This window comes from Archocentrus centrarchus, chromosome 20 (assembly GCF_007364275.1).
Source record: "Archocentrus centrarchus isolate MPI-CPG fArcCen1 chromosome 20, fArcCen1, whole genome shotgun sequence".
In the NCBI taxonomy this organism is placed as follows: domain Eukaryota; kingdom Metazoa; phylum Chordata; class Actinopteri; order Cichliformes; family Cichlidae; genus Archocentrus; species Archocentrus centrarchus.
Window position 1 is genome coordinate 32,930,558 of NC_044365.1, and position 22,122 is coordinate 32,952,679.

At 41.2% G+C, this 22,122-nt stretch overlaps 1 protein-coding gene and 1 long non-coding RNA gene across 2 annotated transcripts in view; one reads left to right on the forward strand and one right to left on the reverse strand.

The window, feature by feature from the left end:
- LOC115799203 (sodium channel protein type 4 subunit alpha-like) overlaps window positions 1-22,122 on the reverse strand; it is a 330,533-nt gene that overhangs the window by 240,387 nt on the left and 68,024 nt on the right. Inside the window, exon 9 of the mRNA XM_030756224.1 lies at window positions 10,523-10,586. Within this exon, the coding sequence (XP_030612084.1) occupies window positions 10,523-10,586 (64 nt within the window). The remainder of the gene's footprint in view (window positions 1-10,522; window positions 10,587-22,122) is intronic.
- On the forward strand, window positions 20,230-20,913 carry LOC115799573 (uncharacterized). Its single transcript, XR_004021597.1, has 3 exons — window positions 20,230-20,296; window positions 20,464-20,532; window positions 20,719-20,913. It is a non-coding gene; the product is annotated as an uncharacterized LOC115799573 (long non-coding RNA).

Genomic DNA, 22,122 nt, shown 5'->3' on the forward strand with positions numbered 1-22,122 from the left:
CCTGTTAAAAGGGAGTTTTTCCTTCCCACTGTCACCAAGTGCTGCTCATATGGGGTCGTTTTGACTGTTGGGTTTTCTCTGTATTATTGTAGGGTCTTTACCCACAATACAAAGTGCCTTGAGGCGACTGTTTGTTGTGATTTGGCGCTATATAAATAAAATTGAATTGAATTGAACGATAAACACCATACATCTAATTCGTACTCAGGGCAACAACAGTCCTGACACAGTTGTACACTAAAGACAAAAGACAAAAGTCATGATCTCTCCTGCCTCCACTGGGTCTCTGCAAGTTTTAGAATGATTTGAAGATTTTATTTATCATTTTTATTGACAAATCTGGGTTTCACTGCAATACTGACCCCAGTTCACATTCATAGGGTCCTTCTGGCTGCTCCAAAGTCAAACATTAAATCTAAAACTGACTTCTCAGCTTTGGAACGACCCAAGATATGACCCTTTGCTTATTGTATAACAGGCAGCATGTTCCTCACCCAAGCCCAAGTCAAAGATGTCCAGCCATGGCTGCCATTTCAATCCATCGTAACGAAGTACAAATACTTTGTTACTGTACTTAAGTAAAGTACAGATACCTGAAAAATCTACTTAAGTATTTATTTTTCTGACTACTTTTTACTTTTACTCCCTACATTTTTACACAAGTATCTGTACTTTTTACTTCTTACATTTTCCAACAGACTCGTTACTTTTTAACGCATTTCCAGTCAGTGCACCGTCAAACATCAAACGATCTGAGCCTAAATGGAGGAATAATAACACATAAGAGACAATCGTACTGGCTTATCCTCCATCATCGGGGCTTATCTCGTACAAAGGGATTAAATACGCAAACCCATATAATTAATGTATCATTTATAGCGCTATAATCGGGCCGGACTGAATCCGTAAGTTGCGCTGCGGCACATAAACAGCTTAGCTAACGCTACTGAAGAGGAGCGAGCATGAAGGGAGTAACGTGTGGCACGTAAATGCAACGTTTCTAAATGCTCAACAAATATCAGCAAACACACAAAGTGTGTGCAGTTTGTCACACAGTGTGTCTGCTAGCTAAAAGAAGAGCTGCTGTATTTCAGGGAGAGCAAAGAGAGAGAAGTTCACTCAGAGATGGAGAAAGAGGACAGGAGAAGAAGAAGAGAGGTTAGAGTTAAAGGTAAGGACTGCAAAACAAACTGAAGTATGCTGACTTTGTGTAATTCAAAGATTCTATGAAAATACTGCAGTTTAGTGTGTAATAAACAGGTCAGCTTGTTGTACTGTATTTACAGTAAAGCTCTGCGTTGGTGCACAGAGGCTGTGTTCATGGTCAGAGTTACAGGTTACATCAGTGCAGCAGAGATGAGTTTGAATAAAAGCTGCCAATGCTGAGATTCATTCACTGAATCCAACATTTCTACAGCCTGTATGCTGTCAGTGTAGGGGATGGAGATCAGCTCAGAGAGCTGTGAAATACTGGGTTACATCTTTGTGAGTTCACTTCATCCACACAGAGCAGTAAACCTCAGAGCAGCAGCAGCAGGTCAGCTGATCACAGCCTGCACACCAATATCATTTACTGCAGTTCACAATGGAAAGCTGTGATTCTTCTCCCCATGCAGAGCCACTACAGCTGATCTTAGGGTTCCTCCACCTTCTGAATCCCACTGTAACCCCTGAGTATCCTCATGTTGGTGTTTAGGTGGCGGCACAGTCACCCTCTACTATGGAGGACACAGAGGATAGAACTGTGTTTAGAATAGAATAGAATAGAATAGAATGCCTTTATTGTCATTATACAGGATGTACAATGAGATTGGAGGGCCACTCCTGTTCAGTGCCATGTAGCAGAAAATCAAACTCTCTAAAATAAAAATATTATAATCTAGTATAATCAATATAATCAAGAGATATACAGAAATAAACAATGTGTAAAATATACAAAAAATAGAATGTATAAAAATATATACATACATTGGTGCATCTGTACATTGTAAGAAAAGTAAATATGTGTATACATATAATAATGAAGATGATGAATATTGCACTTGGTGAATGAATATTGCACTAGTGGATGAATACTGGATATTACACAATATAGGAACGTTAGATATTGTTCAGTATGAATAATCTAATATTGCACAGAGATCTGAAGTCGCTGCTGAGCCTTCTTGATAACAGCTGTGATGTTATCTGACCAAGAGAGATCAGCAGAGATGAGGACACCAAGAAACCTGAAGGTGTGGACCCTCTCCACACGCTCGCCGTTGATGTAGAGGGGAGCTGGGTCAGTCCTGTGCTTCCTGAAGTCGATGATGATCTCTTTGGTTTTCATGGTGTTCAGTACCACTCACACGAGGCCCAGGGTGTGCAGTTTGGTGGTGAGAATGTCCGGGATGATTGTGTTGAACACTGAGCTGTAATCCACAAAGAGCATGCGAGCGTAGCTCTGCTGCTGCTCCAAGTGGCTCAACACAGAGTGGAGAGCTACAGCGATGGCGTCTGTGGATCTGTTTGCACGATATGCAAACTGATGGGTGTCGAAAGTGGGGGGCAGATGTTCTTTGATGTGCTGGAGAACCAGCCTCTCAAAGCACTTCATGATTACCGGTGTGAGGGCCACAGGGCGGTAATCATTTAGGCTGGTGACAGATGACCTTTTGGGGACGGGGATGATTGTGGCTGTTTTTAGGCAGGGGGGGTGACTGCTTGGGCCAGGGAGAGGTTGAAAATCCTGGTGAGAATCAGGGTGAGCTGGTGGGCACACGCTCTGATCACCTTGCCAGGTACTCCGTCTGGTCGGGCAGCCTTCCTGGGGTTCACTGCCAGGAGCACGCGCCGTACCTCATGCTCCTGGACAGTGAGTGGGGTGCAGCCTGGTGGGGGGGGGGGGGGGGGGGGGCAGGACTGGAGCAGATGGGTGGTCCTGAGGCATCTCAAAGCAAGCAAAGAAACAGTTAAGTTCCTCTGCTAGTGACACACTCAGGTCTCCTGCAGTCACATCACAGCCTCTGAAGTTTGTGATGTTCTGAATGCCCTGCCACACCTCCCGTGTGTTATTGCTGGACAGATGGGACTCTATTCTCCTCCTGTAGTCCGTCTTGGCTTTTTTAATTCCTCTTTTCAGGTCAGCTCGAGCAGCGCTGTACAGCGCTGTTTAAATTCCCTTTAACAGTTTGTGTCCTACAGAACAGATTCAAGCTGAGTGCACTCATTAGTGCACTCAGCTCCAATTTAGATTGGAATAACATTTGTATTCTCATGTAATATTATTTTATATTATTACAATAATATATAATGAGGTTCGGTTTGTTTTACACAAAAATAGCAGGTAGAAACATCCTCCAAAGAACTACTTTTACTTTCTTACTTTGAGTACATTTCAGAGCCTGTACTTTTTTACTTTTACTTCAGTAGAGAAGTTGAACCAGTACTTCAACTTTTACTAAAGTATTTTTTAACATAAGTACTTGTACTTCTACTTAAGTACAGAATGTCAATACTTTTGCCACCTCTGTCGTTCATCCTATGCTAACATGGATACTTACTTAAACAAGCTAACCACCTCAACTGTCTCTTCTCTATGTGACGGAGTACCAAGTATATTCATTCTAGATGTCAAGCTTCTCAGACTATGTCTGAGGCTCACACACTTCCCACAGAGGAAGCTTGTTTTGGCCATTTGACCTTAAATCTCACATAGCTGAGGTTTGGATGAATAAATCAAAAGCGTCACCTTACGAAGGTCACACTCACCCTCGCTATGGCTTCAGATCCTGTCCGTGAACATCACAAACAGCTAACAGTTTAACTTAAAATCACCAGAGACAGGAGCTTATTTTGATCCAAAGATAATATCACAACACTCCACAGTTGGTCAACGTTGTTATTCCATAAGTTTTAGTTTGTTGTTTTGTAAAGGTCAGTTTAGACTTGGCTTTAATTGGCACAAGGCGCACTCTGTCCACAGCATGCACGGTATGCAATATCACATTAATACAAACACGGGGCTACCAAACTCTAATGCAATAGTTTCAGCTTGCAAAAACTATTCTGAACATGCACTTAGACTATGATTGCAAACAATAATTCTATCAAACCTGACTGCAAATATGATACCTGGAACTAATGGAGAAGAAGAGTCCGACAGTTCTCTGTGGGTTTAGGCACTTAACGTCAGCCAATAAATCCAATAAACCTCTGTATATCCCCCTCATCATCCTCAGCATGACTTTCCTCCCTTTCATGTAAACAGATATTTCATACATTTGTTTGCTTATAACTCTGCCAGTGAGGCCAGCAGCATTCCCGGCTTCACCCAATCAGATGCTACAAAGAGCGAGGCCAGCACGGCGTCTCCACAGCAGAGCTGAGGCTGTGATGCAGGGACAGCAGTGTGAAGGTTCAGGTTTACAGATTTGGCTGGTGCTCATTACTTGAAAGAGAAACTGGCCGAGCCAATCAGAGCCAACCGCAAAAACAAAATGGCTGCTCAGTCTGATGGTTTTTCTCCTACCCTGATACTGTGGAGCTGTAACACACACAGTCACTTGGCTGATGAAGTGCCTGTGACTCTTTGTGTTACAGCTGGTTCTGGGAGTCACAGTGTGTATGTCAGACTGGGTTAGCTCAGTGACCTTTGCCCTCAGGCTCGGCGAATCAGCATCACGCACGAGCGAAGCAGCTTCAGTGCAGGAAGCAGCAACACAGTGATCAACATCGCTGCCATGACAGCCCCCCCACCCCCACTTGATAACTCACTTGCTCTCAACACTGTTGACTCACTTCGTGCCAACAGAGAAGCTTCCGGTCTCAAAAACATCACAGTGAATGAGCACAGAAAGGTGAAAATGGACTGCCAGGTGGCAGGTAATGAGAGGAATACATGACTGCTGATTGACTGCATGTCTTATTTAAAAAGACTATGTGCTGCATACCTGTTCTGAAAAACTGCCATCACAGAACAATCTGCCATCTTATTATAGAAACACAAAATGAACTGTCTGAGCAGGATACAGTGAATGCAATTCAGGATTTAATGCTCACTTCTGATTCACTTCGAATAAGGCAAAGCCTGAGTGAACAGCACCAACAACCTTGTTCAGGGCTGTTGGTGCTGAAAAACTGAGAAACATTCGATGTTTGAAGGGCGATTGTTGCTGCTAGCCAATCAAATCAAATTATGAAAGTATCCTAAGAGTGTGAGCTAGCTGCTCATCTCTCAGGAAGGAGAAGTTGATCATTGTGGGTAATCCCAATTTTGTCTTATGAGATATTTATATGGCTCTATTTTTAATCTGCTTAAATCACCATAGCAACTCATGCTGAACACATAAATGGACTAGTTCTTATATAGCGCTTTTCTACTCAGTATGAGTAGACCCATGCACTCCCATTCATACAAGCACTTCCATTTTTACGAAGCTAAGTGCTTTTCATTAACTAACATTCACACGCATTCATACTCCGACAGAACGGTCGGAGAGCAACTTGGGGTTAAGTATCTTGCCCAAGGATACATTGGCATGTAGCCTGGAGTAGCCAGGATTCAAACCGCTGACCTTCCGATCAGTAGGTGACCTGCTCTACCTACTGAGCTACAGCCAACCTGGTTGAGGGCAGGTTATATGTTTCAGTTTCAGTTTAAAAGTGGTTGGAGGTGCCACATTTTCCCTGTTTCCAAACAGGAAACAAACCATAGTCTCCTGGCTGGTAAACCAGGCAACTTACAGAACCCGTCAAAGGTTTGGACACATGGGTAAGTGTGTCCAAACCATTGACTGGTTCTGGATGCCAGCAGAACCGCTTCCTGACATCGTAACTCTTGGTGTGTTAAGGCGCCAATGCCAAAGGACACGGTGTACGTAAGGGTGAGATTGAAGACAAAAACCCACCCTGGGATGCTCCGTTAGCTTGATGAACACTCCTGAGATCCTGATCCACTCAAGTATCTGTGAGCTGCACCACAGATCCACCCCACAGGCCAACCTGCAGACAGGTCATGTCTGAGGTCATCTCGGAGTTTTGAGCTCTATTGCATCTGAGCCTCCAACTTCTTCTTCCGCACCCGAGTCATCCTGCTCAGTCAGACCCTGTTTTCCTGCTAGTTTCTGCTCATTTTGTTTTCTGTCCTGTTTTCTTCCTCTTTACCAATCTTCATTTTATTCTTAATGATGTACTTTGCTTTTCAAGAACCATTTTGTCATCCTTACCTTAAAGACTTTTGTCTTGCTGGTTTTAGTGGCCCCACCCCTCTCTCTTTTGTTTCTCACCTTTTGTTCTTTTATCTCTCTTTTCTTCATTCCTATCTCTTCACAATATTTCTCTCTCCGTTATCTGCTCTGCCCTTGCTCATCTTCTTATCCCTCTTTTTCTCTTCTCCTCCCACTCCTGCCTCCCCTAATAGCCTTCTGTCCATCTCCTCTCTCATCTATCTTCTGCCCTCCGTATCTTTGTCTCTTTTACCCATCCTACTTTCTGCTTCACTTCTCCTCCTGAACCATCTCTTCCTCCTCATCATGCCATAGCATGTTTCTGTTTACGTCCTGCCTCACTCGCCTCCAGTCCTGTTTGCATCTTTAGATAAGTTTCAAAGTACGTGGTCAGTTAGCTTCAGGCTAAGTCAGACTAACCGTATCCCCAGAGGAACAGCTACTCGGAGTTGATCTCATTTTCACACACACACACACACACACACACACACACACACACACACACACACACACACACACACACACACACACACACACACACACACACACACACACACACACACACACATTATTGTCATAGCTGTGTCATTCAGTGTCTGTCAGCATCCTGCTCTCAGCGTGGACAGTCAGCACAAATGCTTCTCCTTTTTGACATGTCACACGACACTGCATCACACAGCACCACCAGCAAGATCCAAACTCATGATGAGACACGCTCATACCGAAAAACAACAACATTGCTCCAGGGTGGAAAAATGAAGCCAACGACGAAGTGTCCAAAACTGCACTTCCTCTAATGTCCACTTGAGGCTCCCTCCAGCAGTGAGTCGGTCCCCTCAGACTTGCATGTTCAAACCGCACAGCACAAATAAACACTTTCAGAGCCTGATACAAAAAACTGTACAGGGATGAACCTTTGAATCATTTAACCATTTGGATTTCTTTAAGTCGTAAAGTTAAAGGCAAGATGGTGACTCCTAACTGTCTGCTAGGCTTCACTTCAGCCGACTGGAGTCAATGAACTGGACCTCTGGACCGAGTTTGTGCTGTCAGAGACTTTTGGAGCATTTTTAAGCATATCTGCCAAATAATATATAATAATAATATTCCTGTGCTTTAGGTTGAGTAAACGAAATTTTACTTATTGATTAACAATTAGCAGATCATCAGATTAGTGTGCGATGCACCCATATGAATGCAGCTTTCTAACTAAGCTTGCTTGCATTAGCCAATTACTTAGCAGTTCATCCTTGTCTTTAACTTCCAAGGTGTCCTGTCCAAGGGCACACTGGTACATGGAGGGCCACAGACAACAAATTATTACCAACTAATAAAGGTTCAGTGGGACAGTCCAAACAGGAGATTTCACTTTAGATTTCAGGCCATTTTCTTTAAAATTAAAGAAAAGGAAATGAGAAAAAGGCAAAAAAACAAGCTAAAATGTTCAGCAGGAGCTACAGGAACATGACAACATCAAACTAATGAGCATATATGACAGCTTCTCCCATATTGGAAGAGAAACAAACATTTTATTCAGACCTAAAACATAACTGAGTAATGGAGGGAATGGAGTTTCTTTCTATTTCCTTTCCTTGCTGGTAATTTCTCTGTGATGCCCAGAAAAGCCGATTCCAAGTTTCCATCAGACTCCATCAAATTTCAGCAAAAAAGCTCAAGTTTACACGGAGCTCCTAAAGTGCAAGAGGAAGAAATGTCACAACTTTAAAATACGAGATCTGGATCTAAATGAGGAGGTGATTTCAGATGCATTTATAATTGGAAAGGGGATGATGAAATAACTATAAACTAACATGCTTATACCCTGTACATATTTCTAAAGATTTACTAGTTACCACTTTTTCCCTTTAGCTAAAGACATGTTGTCTCCTTCCACTAAAGTTTAAGTCTCCCTCTGGGAAAAATATCTGCTGAACTAAAAACTGCTGTTTATTTGGACTCTCAGGTGAGATGGGAATGAAATGAAGCCCGATCTGCTTCCGTCTTTGCTGTTTACGTCCTCTAACAGCTGCAGTATGAAAAATAATCAGACAGACAATGTGACAAACAGACAAAGGTTTACATTTAAACATGTTTTTAAAAAATTAATGGCAGATTGAATATAATGAGAGAAAACCTTATCTAACAAATGTCTGCTCCGAATAGAGAAATAAGAAAACGTATGTGTCTCCACTTGGAAAATGCTGCTCCGCCAACACCTGACCCATGACTGGGAAGCTACTCTGAGGACTGATTCTTACATTGTATCATTAACCAACTCACTGCATCCCTTCACTTCAGGCACCACACCACTGCTAAAGAACTGTACAAACCAGAGACCATCTTGCAACTACATACACCAGCACTGGAGCCCCGCAAAAATGCTACTGCTTTCCAAGAAAAGTCAAACAGCACTGACTGAAATGACCCCAGGAGGTGACCTACTGCCCAAACTGTAATATTCCCTGAACCTACCAAGTAGTGTAAGTGCCCAAACACAAACCACCATTTCCAGGGTAAAAGTCTTGGGTTTTATCCACTTAACAACACTACCTGACACCACACTGTTACCTCCTAATAGCATCGCACATTTCTACATATCCTCACTCCTGTAGCAGAATCAGCTTCAACATCATTTTCTTGGAAGTGCACTTTGGACTTTGCTGTCAGCCCACGAAACATTTAGTGAAACTAGCAGTTACACAGGTCATGCTGAGTAGTAACACCTACTGCAGGATTGTAGGTGATCTGCATGTACTCAAGCAGAAACTGAAACTGAAATAAATGCATTTTTATATCTGATTTTGTCAAGCCCCCCCCCCCCCCCCCCCCCCCCCCCCCCCCAATTCTATTACATTTTTATTTCAGTGTTCACTGTTTAACTATCAAAGTAAAGAACAGGAAATGAAAACCAATTAGTTCTGTAAGAAGGAGGCAGTGAATGAACTAATTCAGCTCCTGCAGTACATATGAGGATAGTCGGGGGAGCTATAACGTTTAGGCACCAGTCACACAGCCCAGAGATTGGTTCCTTACCTCATGGCAACCTCCAGTTGCTAGGGAACAATGTGGATTATTTGGCAAATGGTTGCTGGAGGTTGCTGGCAGTCACCAGATGAAACTGGCTGCAAAGAGGGTGCTGCACCAAAAGCCTTCACGTGAGCATTTCAGTGGTTAGCAGACTGACAAGGTCAACATAACATGAAAGATGCCAACTTCTCTGAGTGGTAGTGAAATGTGAAAACAATGGTGCAAACGAAGACTGTTTGCCTTCAAAATAAAAGTTAAAGCTGGTTTTAGAGGTAAGGCACAACTTTTACTTTGAAGGCAAATGTTCTCTGTTTTGGGTTTGTGTCAGTCTTTCAAGCTAGTAGTTAGCAAGTGTTTGCAGATAAATCTTCCCTGCAAACTACAGGCACAGCAATCTGCTAGCATTCAAAACCATAAAGCTCTTTATGACCAATTTCTCCAAATAACAGCAAGCAGCTTCCAGGAACTACATGCGGGGAATTAACTTTTTTTTTTCCTGGCAACCGTCATTTACCAGCTTTAGCAGTTTTGAGCTACAGGCTTCAGCAGTCAATTTCATAGCAGATGCCAGCAACCTCCAGCAACCACTTAAAACCAGTTGCATAAAATTAATTTTTTCCTAATTGGTCACTAGGGAAATATAATGTGTAAAAGTGCAGCCTATATTTTATCTATGTTTTCTGAGATGATTATGCTTTCAAACACCAATATTATATATTTAGCCATGTTCATATTAGAAAACATTTCACAGCATATATTATTCATACAGTTCTTCTTTGTATGGGTTGTAAAAGTGCAGCCCAACACATGTTGCATCATCTCCACAGCCCCCCCCTCCATGAAACATGTCCCCACGGCTCTGTCTACAGGGAGTAAATAAGCAAAGTAATGCATTATTTATCAAAAAAGGAAAGAGTGATGTGAATTATTGTCTTTTCCTTACAATATAAGTGTATGTGATTTGGGGCTATATAAATAAAATTGAATTGAATTAATATCTTACTGAGCAGAACAAAGTCACCTTCAAACTGCACCACATTCACTGACAATGGCTGACAAACTAACAAGTCATCTTACAATATTCAAGATAAACCAAACAACTGCCTGTTAAAGCTCTTTAAACCTCAGGCAGGACTCGGCTCAGGGAGCACAGCCATCTGCCCCAATCAGCAGCTTGTGATCAGTCTACAATATGAATTAAAAGTACAAAGACTGTTATTCAAAAATCAAATCCAGGCAGATCCACATTTCCCACCTTCTCAGCAGAAGAAGAGAGACTGTTAACTCACCCTGCGTCACTGCTGTTCCCACAGATTAAGGCATCCTTGGCTCCCTCCACCTTGTAGAGGTTGTCTAGAAATTAAAAAAGAAGAAGAGAGATTTAAGACTGAAAATAGCTTTTCAAGAATCCTCCTCTTCCTCCTCCTCTTCCCCCCTACAGAGCCACACAAGTGTTTTCAGTCATTGTGCTTGATTAGGTTTCTCTCAGGACTGCATGGGCATTCACTGACATGTCCCTCTTCCTCCTGTGTGCACCGTTCAGGAACTTCTCTTCATCATTCTTACTGGTAGAGCCTACAGTAGCTGAGACCTAATGAGGATGAATACCTGGAGATATTGTACTCAAGGTTTGCAAGACCTTTACAGCAAATGACAAATCTTTGCAGAAAAAATATTAAACCTTGTTGCAGGTGTAGTGCTGCTAGTTTCTGCCTTGTGCTCACACAGGAAAAGCAAATGTCAGACTGTATGAAAAATGGATTTGTAATTGTGGTACAAAAGTGTGAGATATTTTTAAGAATATGTTTTATCATCTCCTTTTAGAGGGAAATGGTGATGTTGAAGCTGCTAAATGGAATTCAGGCACCATTTATTTTGTAATTTAGACCAGTGTTATTCCTAATGTGGCATGGCAGAATGTTTTGGGTGTTTTGCTTCTTTGTGCTTGTCATCAGTGTTGGTTGATTTCCCCAAACCCTAAAGTGGGCCTGTCCTGCTTTTCTTTATTTCCTGCCATGTGCTGTACTGTTAAAATGGTGGATGCTCAGATTAAACATGGAAGTGTCAGACAATGAGGTCAGTGTAAGTAGACGTAATCCCTGTGAGCCAAAATTCTAAATGTTCAGTTTCAGAGAGCAACAACCTGCAGGGTGGAAAAATGAAGCCCATAAGGAAGTGCCAAAAAACTGTAGTTCCTCCAATGTCCACTTGAAGCTCTAGCAGTGAGTTGGTCACCACAGACTCCCATGTTAAAAAGTCTTTACAGAAATGGTTTTGTCATCTATGGACTGTTTCTGCTTTCATGACAACTCTCACATGGAAAATTTCCTTATAACTCATTCTTCTGGATACTGGAATTAGTGGGGTGGCCCCATTTATTGACAGGAGGATACTGACACAGGTGACTGTAGCTGCTAGCTGTTCATTGGACTCCCTGAACTGGACAAACAGCTCTGTTGGTGCAGTTTTAGACTATTTTTGCTGAGTGAAATTCCATGTGTAATTATCCCAGGGTTTTTGTGCATATGAGGTCATCTATCACATTTATCCACATGTATGCTACAAAACCTGAACACTGCAGGAATGTCATGTCTTCCTCATATAAACTTTAAATATTCAAACTCTATCAGAATCAGGTGAGCTCCATCAACTCTTCGTGACTTCTTCTGTGTCAGTTTGTGCTCAGCTCTCACTCGAGGCTGTGTGTGTGTGTGTGTGTGTGTGTGTGTGTGTGTGTGTGTGTGTGTGTGTGTGTGTGTGTGTGTGTGTGTGTGTGTGTGTTTCAGCAGCATCAATAAGCTCATCAAGCCCAGACTGTGTGTTTAGGCCTGGTTAGAAAGCATCTGAGCGGGAGGAGGTAAAACCAAAACCATTACAGCAAACATGGTTTGCTGAGCATTTATTCAACACTTACATCTGACCACAAGCCATTTCCAAGTACATTAATACACTTTACTGTCATCACGTGGAGTACTTGGGTGCTCCTCTGTGCCGGGCGTGCTTGAGAACAAAAGTATCAGTCATAACAACTCAAAAGCTTTTAATGCATGTCTGCAGGAGGAAAAAAGCGGTTCTTAACTTTAGCTGTGGTTTGAGGATACAGCATTCACTCCTGAGGATGGAATTAATGTATTTAACCTTTAACATCCCTCTTCCAAACAACGTGACTTGCTCAAGGACACAGCTCATGAATATTTGTGAGCTTGAGGAATCAAACAGACCTTTTAGCATAAAAAATAAACATAATGTTGATGCCAGCTAGTGGATAAGCATTAAACAAATACATGGACTTAACCACAGTGACCCACTGGTTTGGCAAAAGAACTGATATTCTGTACTTAAGTAGAAGTACAAGTACTTGTGTTAAAAAATACTTTGGTAAAAGTTGAAGTACTGGTTCAACTTCTTTACTTAAGTAAAAGTAAAAAAGTACAGGCTCTGAAATGTACTCAAAGTAAGAAAGTAAAAGTAATTCTTTGGAGGATGTTTCTACCTGCTATTTTTCTGTAAAGCTAACTGAACCTCATTATATATTATTGTAATAGTATAAAATAATATTACATGAGAACACAAATGTTATTCCAATCTAAATTTTAATTCTAATGAATGCTCTCAGCTTGAATCTGTTCTGTAGGACACAAACTGTTAAAGGGAATTTAAACACAGCTCTGTTCTCTGTGTCCTCCATAGTAGAGGGTGACTGTGCCTCCACCTAAACACCAACATGAGGATACTCAGGGGTTACAGTGGGATTCAGAAGGTGGAGGAACCCTAAGATCAGCTGTAGTGTCTCTGCATGGGGAGAAGAACCACAGCTTTCTATTGTAGCTGCAGTAAATGATGTTGGTGTGCAGGCTGTGATCAGCTGACCTGCTGCTGCTCTGAGGTTTACTGCTCTGTGTGGATGAAGTGAACTCACAAAGATGTAACCCAGTATTTCACAGCTCTCTGAGCTGATCTCTATTCCCTAGGGTTAGGGTTAGGGTTACCCTAACCCTTACCTTTAACTCTACCCTCTCTTCTTCCTCTCCTGTCCTCTTTCTCCATCTCTGAGTAAACTTCTCTCTCTTTGCTCTCCCTGAAATACAGCAGCTCTTCTTTCAGCTAGAAGACACACTGTGTGACAAACTGCACACTTTGTGTGTTTGCTGATATTTGTTGAGCATTTAGAAATGTTGCATTTACCTGCCACACGTTAATCCCTTTATGCTCCCTCCTCTTCAGTAGCGCTAGCTAAGCTGTTTATGTCCCGCGAGCACAACTTACGGACTCGGTCCGGCCCACTATAACCCCTGATTATAGCACTAAAAATGAGGCATAAATCATATGGGTTTGTATATTTAATCCCTTTGTACCCGATAAGCCCCGGTGATGGAGGATACGCCAGTACGATTGTCTCTTATGTGTTATTATTCCTCCGTTTAGGCTCAGATCGTTTGATGTTTGACGGCGCACTGACCGGAAATGCAAACTTTTCTCAGACGTGTTAAAAAGTAACGAGTCTGTTTTGAAAATGTAAGAAGTAGAAAGTACAGATACTTGTGTAAAAATGTAGGGAGTAAAAGTAAAAAGTAGTCAGAAAAATAAATACTCAAGTAAAGTACAGATACCTGAAAAATCTACTTAAGTACAGTAATGAAGTATTTGTACTTCATTACTTCCCACCTCTGCAGAGAACCAGACTGAAGCCTCAATCTTAGCTTTGCCATTGTTGTCTGTTTTTTGTTTAACACCTTAGAAAGTCATGGATTTTCAGAACTGGAGCACAGAAGCACAAACTGTATTATTTGTCAGATAGTTGCATTAAAAATGCTTCAAAAAAACACAGACAGCACAAACACTGGTCAGCTAGCAGCAGCTACAGCCACCTGTGCTTATCAAAATCACCAGTTGTTATAAAGGTTAAAGAGCCATAGAGACTCAAACTGCTTTCAGTAGCAGGCTGCAAACATTTTTATTTCCTTCAGTTTAAATTTGGACATTTGAACATGGCAGTCTGTGGGGACTAACTCACTTTTGGATCCAGCCTCAAGTGGGCATTAGAAGAACTGCAGGTTTTTGGCACTCATGTTGGCCTCATTTTTCAGACTGGGAGGTTGAGCTTGTTTAAAACAGAAGTGAAGAACAGATCATCACAATATTAAACTCTGGAGGCCAAACTCAACACCAAGGAAAATCTAGAATAGAGCGCTCCATTAGGTAGGATTTACTTTAAGGTCCTTTTTAAAAACTAATTATGTACAGTTCGCCCCTCATTTCTTTATATTTTTCTTGGAAAATGGGAAACATGCAAACACACAGGGAAGCACAGTATCTGAGGCAAAAACAGAGTTGGTACAATTGTAACTGAAAGTCAATATTTGTTATGACCACCTTTATTCTTCAGCACAGCAGGCTTTCCTGTACTCACTGTTGTACCTCTCTCCTGACCTCTGCTGAACATATTGATGATGATTTCAACCAAAAATTTCTAATTTGGATTCATGTCCATCAGACCTGCTGCCACTGAGGTTCAGTCCAGTTCTTGTGTGATGTGGGATACCGCAGCCTTTCCTCCCTGTTTCCCTCCTGACAGCCAACCTGCCACTAAGACCAGTTCTGATGAGGCTTCAGTGAACAGTAACTGGATCAGTTGAAGGTCCAGATGCATCTGTCAGGTCCTGTCAGGTATTTGCTGAATTTGTTCCCGTTTCCTAAGGACTTGACTTTCAGATACTGTTCATCTGCTATAGATAGTTTGCGTTTTCCTTCTTCTGTTCTCCACTTGTCCATTTTTTTTAAGGACACAGCACACCATTCGAGATATGCCAAGTTTGTAGTTAACAGTTCTTTGGGAATCACCTTGTTATTTTTATGCCTTTCAAACTGTGTTAGCTTTGGCAATTTTCATAGATTCATCTAAAGAAATGGGATAAAAATTGTATGCTTTGCAGTAGGCTGGCGCTGTCACTTGGTGTTGGCTCTCACTGCGGTATTGTATCACTTCCTGTTCCTGTTTCGGAGCACAGTGTTTTGCTGTCTGTTAGCTGTTATAACTGTATAACTCGATTTATCTGGATAATAACATATTTTAGTGTAATCTTCACCTACTTTAAATAGCATACTCTTTGGTGAATCACCTGTATTCACATTACTCGCATTATATACCATGGTAGCGGCTAAGCTACCATGGTAGCTTAGCCGCCGTTAGCTCCCCCCCCAGCAGATCCCGAGCAGCAGGGAAAACAGGCCGGCTGGGTGACTGTGAGGAGGAAGCGTAGTCCTAAGCAGAAGCCCCGGGTACACCACCAACCTGTTCGCGTCTCTAACCGTTTTTCTCCACTCGGCGACACACCCGCCGAGGAACAAACTCTGGTTATTGGTGACTCTGTTTTGAGAAACGTGAAGCTAGAGACACCGGCGACCATAGTCAAATGTCTTCCAGGGGCCAGAGCAGGCGACATTCATGGAAATTTGAAACTGCTGGCTAAGGCTAATCGTAGATTTGGTAAGATCGTTATTCACGTCGGCAGTAATGACACCCGGTTACGCCAATCGGAGGTCACTAAAATTAATATTGACTCGGTGTGTAACTTTGCAAAAACAATGTTGGACTCTGTAGTTTTCTCTGGGCCCCTCCCCAATCAGACCAGGAGCAACATGTTTAGCCGCATGTTCTCCTTGATTCGCTGGCTGTCTGAGTGGTGTCCAAAAAACGACGTGGGCTTCATAGATAATTGGCAAAGTTTCTGGGGAAAACCTGGTCTTGTTAGGAGAGATGGCATCCATCCCACTTTGGATGGAGCAGCTCTCATTTCTAGAAATCTGGCCAAATTTATTAACCCTCCTAAAACCTGACTACCCAGGGTTGAGACCAGGAAGCAGAGTTGCAGTCTTACACGCCTCTCTGCAGCTTCTCTCCTCCTGCCATCCCCCCAAAACCCCATCCCCATAGAGTCGGTGCCTGCTCCCAGACCACCAAAAACCAAAGCTAAAATCAGCAAAAAGCTATTTAAGCATAAAAATTCAAAAACAATAAATAATACAGCTTCATCAACTGCACCAAAAAATAAAACAATTAAATGTGGATTGTTAAACATTAGGTCTCTCTCTTCCAAGTCCCTATTAGTAAATGATTTAATAATTGATCAACGTATTGATTTATTCTGCCTTACAGAAACCTGGTTACAGCAGGATGAATATGTTAGTTTAAATGAATCAACACCCCCGAGTCACAGTAACTGTCAGAATGCTCGAAGCACAGGTCGAGGAGGAGGAGTAGCTGCAATCTTCAATTCCAGCTTATTAATTAATCACAGACCCAGACAAAGTTTTCATTCTTTTGAAAGCCTGACTCTTAGTCTTGTCCATCCTAATTGGGAAAATCAAAAACCTGTTTTATTTGTTATTATCTATCGTCCACCTGGTCCTTACTCAGAGTTTCTATCTGATTTCTCAGACTTTTTATCTCATTTAGTGCTCAGTTCAGATAAAATAATTATAGTGGGTGATTTTAACATCCATGTAGATGCTGAGAATGACAGCCTCAACACTGCATTTAATCTATTGTTAGATTCAATTGGCTTCTCTCAAAATGTAAAGGAGCCCACCCACCACTTTAATCATACTCTGGATCTTGTCCTGACATATGGCATAGAAACTGAAGACTTAACAGTATTCCCTGAAAGCCCCCTCCTGTCTGATCATTTCTTAGTAACATTTACATTTACTTTAATGGATTACACAGCAGCGGGGAATAAGTTTTATTACAGTAGAAGTCTTTCTGAAAGTGCTGTAACTAAGTTTAAGGATCTAATTCCTTCATTATTATGCTCTTCAGTGCCATGTGCCAACACAGTGCAGAGCAGCTACCTAAACTCTGCTCCCAGTGAGGTCGATTATCTTGTCAATAGTTTTACATTCTCACTGCGTATAACTTTGGATACTGTGGCTCCTCTGAAAAGGAAAGCTTCAAATCAGAAGTGCCTGACTCCGTGGTATAATTCACAAACGCACAGCTTAAAGCAGATAACCCGAAAGCTGGAGAGGGAATGGCGTCTCACTAAATTAGAAGATGCTCATTTAGCCTGGAAAAAGAGTTTGTTGCTCTATAAAAAAGCCCTCCGTAAAGCTAGGACATCTTACTATTCATCATTAATTGAAGAAAATAAGAACAACCCCAGGTTTCTTTTCAGCACTGTAGCCAGGCTGACAAAGAGTCAGAGCTCTGTAGAGCCGAGTATTCCTTTCACTTTAACTAGTAGTGACTTCATGGATTTCTTTACAAATAAAATTTTAGACATTAGAGAAAAAATTATTCATAACCATCTCAAAGATTATTCTTCATGTTCGGCTGCTTTCAGCACTGCTGGTATTTGTTTAGACTCTTTTGCTCCAGTTGATCTTTCAGAGTTAACTTCAATAGTTACTTCCTCCAAACCAGCAACATGTTTGTTAGATCCCATTCCTACTAGACTGTTCAAAGAAGTCTTTCCAATTATTGATGCTTCAATCTTAAAAATGATCAATCAGTCTTTATTAGTTGGCTGTGTACGACAGTCCTTCAAGGTGGCTGTAATTAAACCTCTACTTAAAAAGCCATCACTTGACCCAGCTGTCTTAGCTAATTATAGGCCAATCTCCAACCTTCCTTTCTCTCAAAGACTCTTGAAAGAGTAGTTGTAAAACAGCTAACTGATCATCTGCAGAGGAACGGTTTATTTGAAGAGTTTCAGTCAGGTTTCAGAATTCATCACAGTACAGAAACAGCATTAGTGAAGGTTACAAATGATCTTCTTAGAGCCTCTGACAGTGGACTCATCTCTGTACTTGTCCTGTTGGACCTCAGTGCAGCTTTGATACTGTTGACCATAACATTTTATTACAGAGATTAGAGCTTGCTATAAGTATTAACGGTACTGCACTGCAGTGGTTTGAATCATATTTATCTCATAGACTCCAATTTGTTCATGTAAATGGGGAGTCTTCTTCAGACAGTAAGGTTAATTATGGAGTTTCACAGGGTTCTGTGCTAGGACCAATTTTATTTACATTATACATGCTTCCCTTAGGCAGTATTATTAGAAAGCACTGCATCAATTTTCATTGTTATGCAGATGATACTCAGCTTTACCTATCAATGAAGCCAGATGACACACATCAATTAGTTAAACTGCAGGAAAGTCTTAAAGACATTAAGGCCTGGATGACCTCTAATTTCCTGCTTCTAAATTCAGATCAAACTGAAATTCTTGTTCTCGGCCCCACAAATCTTAGAAACATGGTGTCTAACCAGATACTTACTCTGGATGGCATTACTTTGGCCTCCAGTAACACTGTGAGAAATCTTGGAGTCATTTTTGACCAGGATATGTCCTTCAATGCACATATTAAACAAATATGCAGGACCGCTTTTTTGCATCTGTGCAATATTTCTAACATTAGAAACATCCTTTCTCAGAGTGATGCTGAAAAGCTAATTCATGCATTTATTACTTCTAAGCTGGACTATTGTAATTCATTATTATCAGGCTGTCCTAAAAGCTCCCTGAAAAGCCTTCAGCTGATCCAAAATGCTGCAGCTAGAGTACTGACAGGGACTAGAAGAGAGAGCAGATTTCTCCCATATTGGCTTCTCTTCATTGGCTCCCTGTTAAATCTAGAATAGAATTTAAAATCCTTCTCCTCACATACAAGGTCTTGAATAATCAGGCCCCATCTTATCTCAAAGACCTCATAGTACCATATCACCCCAACAGAGCACTTCGCTCTCAGACTGCTGGCTTACTTGTGGTTCCTAGGATACTTAAGAGTAGAATGGGAGGCAGAGCATTCAGCTTTCAGGCCCCTCTTCTGTGGAACCAGCTTCCAGCTTGGATTCGGGAGACAGACACCCTCTCTATTTTTAAGATTAGGCTTAAAACTTTCCTTTATGATAAAGCTTATAGTTACACTCAAAAAAGTGAAATAGGTGGGTTGTGCACTTATATTATTTTGATGTTTTCAGTTTACTTAAAATACATGTCTTTGTTAAGTTGAAATATTTTTTCTAATAAAGTCCATGTAATTTTGTCTTTCGTTGTGAGTACAAAATAATTACGTGCTGGTTAATCACAAACCATTTAATTAAAATGAATTATGATTGCAATACTTGCTACACCCGGAAGGTGGCAGTAAGAAGAGGATTGAAGTGCTTCAGACTACGCATGTGCAAACTCTCTCTTTTTCGCTGCTTTTGGCGATTAAGCATGCGGTGAAGTTGCTAAGTGCTAACGGTATTCATTTCCCGACTTGAGAGAGGTAAGAGGACATTTTTCATCCATACCTGTTGTAGTAATTTCATATTGACCAAGATTAAATTTTGTGTTTGTGATACAACACTTCTATATTTCCAAAGTATTTGTGTTTCAGAGAGCAGCGAACAAGTGCACAATAACGAGCACACCCCCCCCCCCCCCCAATCCCCTAAACACGTTAACAGGGTTTTCCTTTTTTGTTTGTGTTTGATATACGCTATATTAGCTCTGAAAACTGCTTTAACTAGGTCAGTGTGGTTTGGTGAGTCATTTTACTGTCGTATTCTATCCATGGATATTTTAAGAGAACGATTCTATCCTGTCTGAGATGTCAAGCGTTATTTCACCAGCGATTTATCCCATACCTGGCTGCTTCAAGTTTTCCATTGGCAGACTCGTGGGGGGGCATGGCACTCATCAGTTTCGTGGCAGTACAACAGGACTGATCCACTTTTTGATGAATTTGAAAGTTTACTTTGTATATTTATGTACACTATAAAATCTTTCGGGGTGCTTTTAGCCAAATCTGTAAAGTGTTGTTTGTTATATTTTTCATTGAATTGAGTGCATGAAAGCCATGTTGAGGACTGACATGAAGTAGATTTAAAGTAAATATCTGTTGTAGGACCCTGTACATAGCACACTAACGATTAATCTGTGAACCTGTTTATATATTTTTTCTCTTTCTCTCTTTTGTAATAATCCTGTTGCAATTTTTCAGGTCCTGATTTGATTTGAGTGAGTCCTGATTCTTGCTTCCACCTGCCTGCTCATTGCACTGTATAACAGGTATGATCACAACGAGCTACTTTAATTACTGTGAATTGAATTGCCAGAATTTTTATTTTAAGAAACATTTATCAGGTGACAGATTAATTTTCTTGCCCTCAATCTGAATGTGTGTTTTATTTTGTATTACATTAATTTATGGATCCTTTAAACGTGATGAATTTCAGATCCTGGGTGTGACAGCTGTTTCCTAACTCATTGATGTGGTGTAGACGGCACTGCTGAGCTTGCCCGTGGTATGTTAACAGTCAGACTTTTCTTTCTTAAAACCATTCTATAAATTGAGTTTCCTTTACCAATACATTCTTTGTGGGTTTTTTGTTTGTTTTTTTTGTTTGTTGTCAGTTGGTTTCTTTCTAATTTGAATGCTTTTAATCTATACATATTTAATTACTTTATATGTGCGTTTTCATCTTCTCCAGACTGACGCATTTGGGTGATGGCTGCACCAGTAAAACTGCGGATTATCCTTGGTTCCAACAATGCTGAAAAACTGACCATAGAATCAGGCTTGCCAGCATCTGTTGAGGATCTTACAAATGAGATCAAACGTCAGTTTGATATAGAGGGGGACATTAGACTCCAGTACATGGACAGTGACTTTGACAACGAGTTTGTTAACCTTAACCAATTTGTGACATTCAAGACAAGAGCACAGTTGAAAATCATTCACTTGTCAGATGCTCTAGACCTCAGCCAAGGCAGCATGAATCAGAGTGGAGAAGAAGCATCGTCTCATCTTCTGACACAATAATACTCTCCTCTGATTCAGAATCTCCTCGATCATCACATTGGCCGACAGAATTCCAAATTCCAAAGTTTTCATATGACGTAGAGATGCAACTTCGAAGTGCAAACCAGGACTTCATATCAAATGGAGTTCTTCTGACACCCGGTCATAAACTTAAATCAGACATCTTGGAAAGTCTGGCTCAGGAAATCATCAAGTTCAAGCATATCCCTCAAACTTGGAAATTGAATCTGTTGCTGAAGCTTGATCAAAGCACATCCATGTTTGAGGAGAACAGGGATCCTTCAGTGGTTTCTACGGCTGGAAAATAAGCCTTAAGTATAAGATAGCAAACTACAGGACAAAACTTAGAAAGTTGGGGTGCCCAGAACTGAGCATCAATTCCTCAAGCACAAACCTGCAGATAGATGTCAGCCTGCCTACGATGTCAAAAAACCGAGGAAAGCCGAAGTAAATTTTTGTCCTCCCTATCCTGCTGGAGAGACCCAGGACAGCCTTGAAGGGGAAAGATTGGCCATGTTATCTGAGGTCAAGAAGAGACATAATGATAAAGTTATCAAAGAAAAGATGGCTAAGACGTTCGCATACAGAAGGCAGGAGGTTGTCAGAGACAAGCCCATGATGGCAGAGTTCAAGATCAGATGGCCAGGACTGTTCACTGTGGCAGAGGTATGAAATGCTTTTTAATATCAGCTATAGTCAACAATTTTTTTCAATTATGCTTTAATGGATAGTGACAGTGTAGAGACAGGGAGGTCAGGGGAGAGAGTTGTTATGGCTTCCAGTTACACGGGAATGTTAATCATTTTATGTAAAAATAACACGGGAAATGCTATTGTATTGCAGCACAGCCTGTTTTTTGTACATTCTTGTGAGAGTATTTCTGTTTTAAATGTTAAATGTTTATGGTTTTGTGGACATTATGTTTTCAGGTGGAAGCAGAATTTGTGAGGATCACTACTGCCTCCCTTGTCTCAAGGTTCCATGCACAGCTTGACAACACACTGCCCAGCTCATCAAAGTGTTCAAGAAGAAAGGAGGCTTTGCAGGGACTAACATTAGCAGGATTTTGATC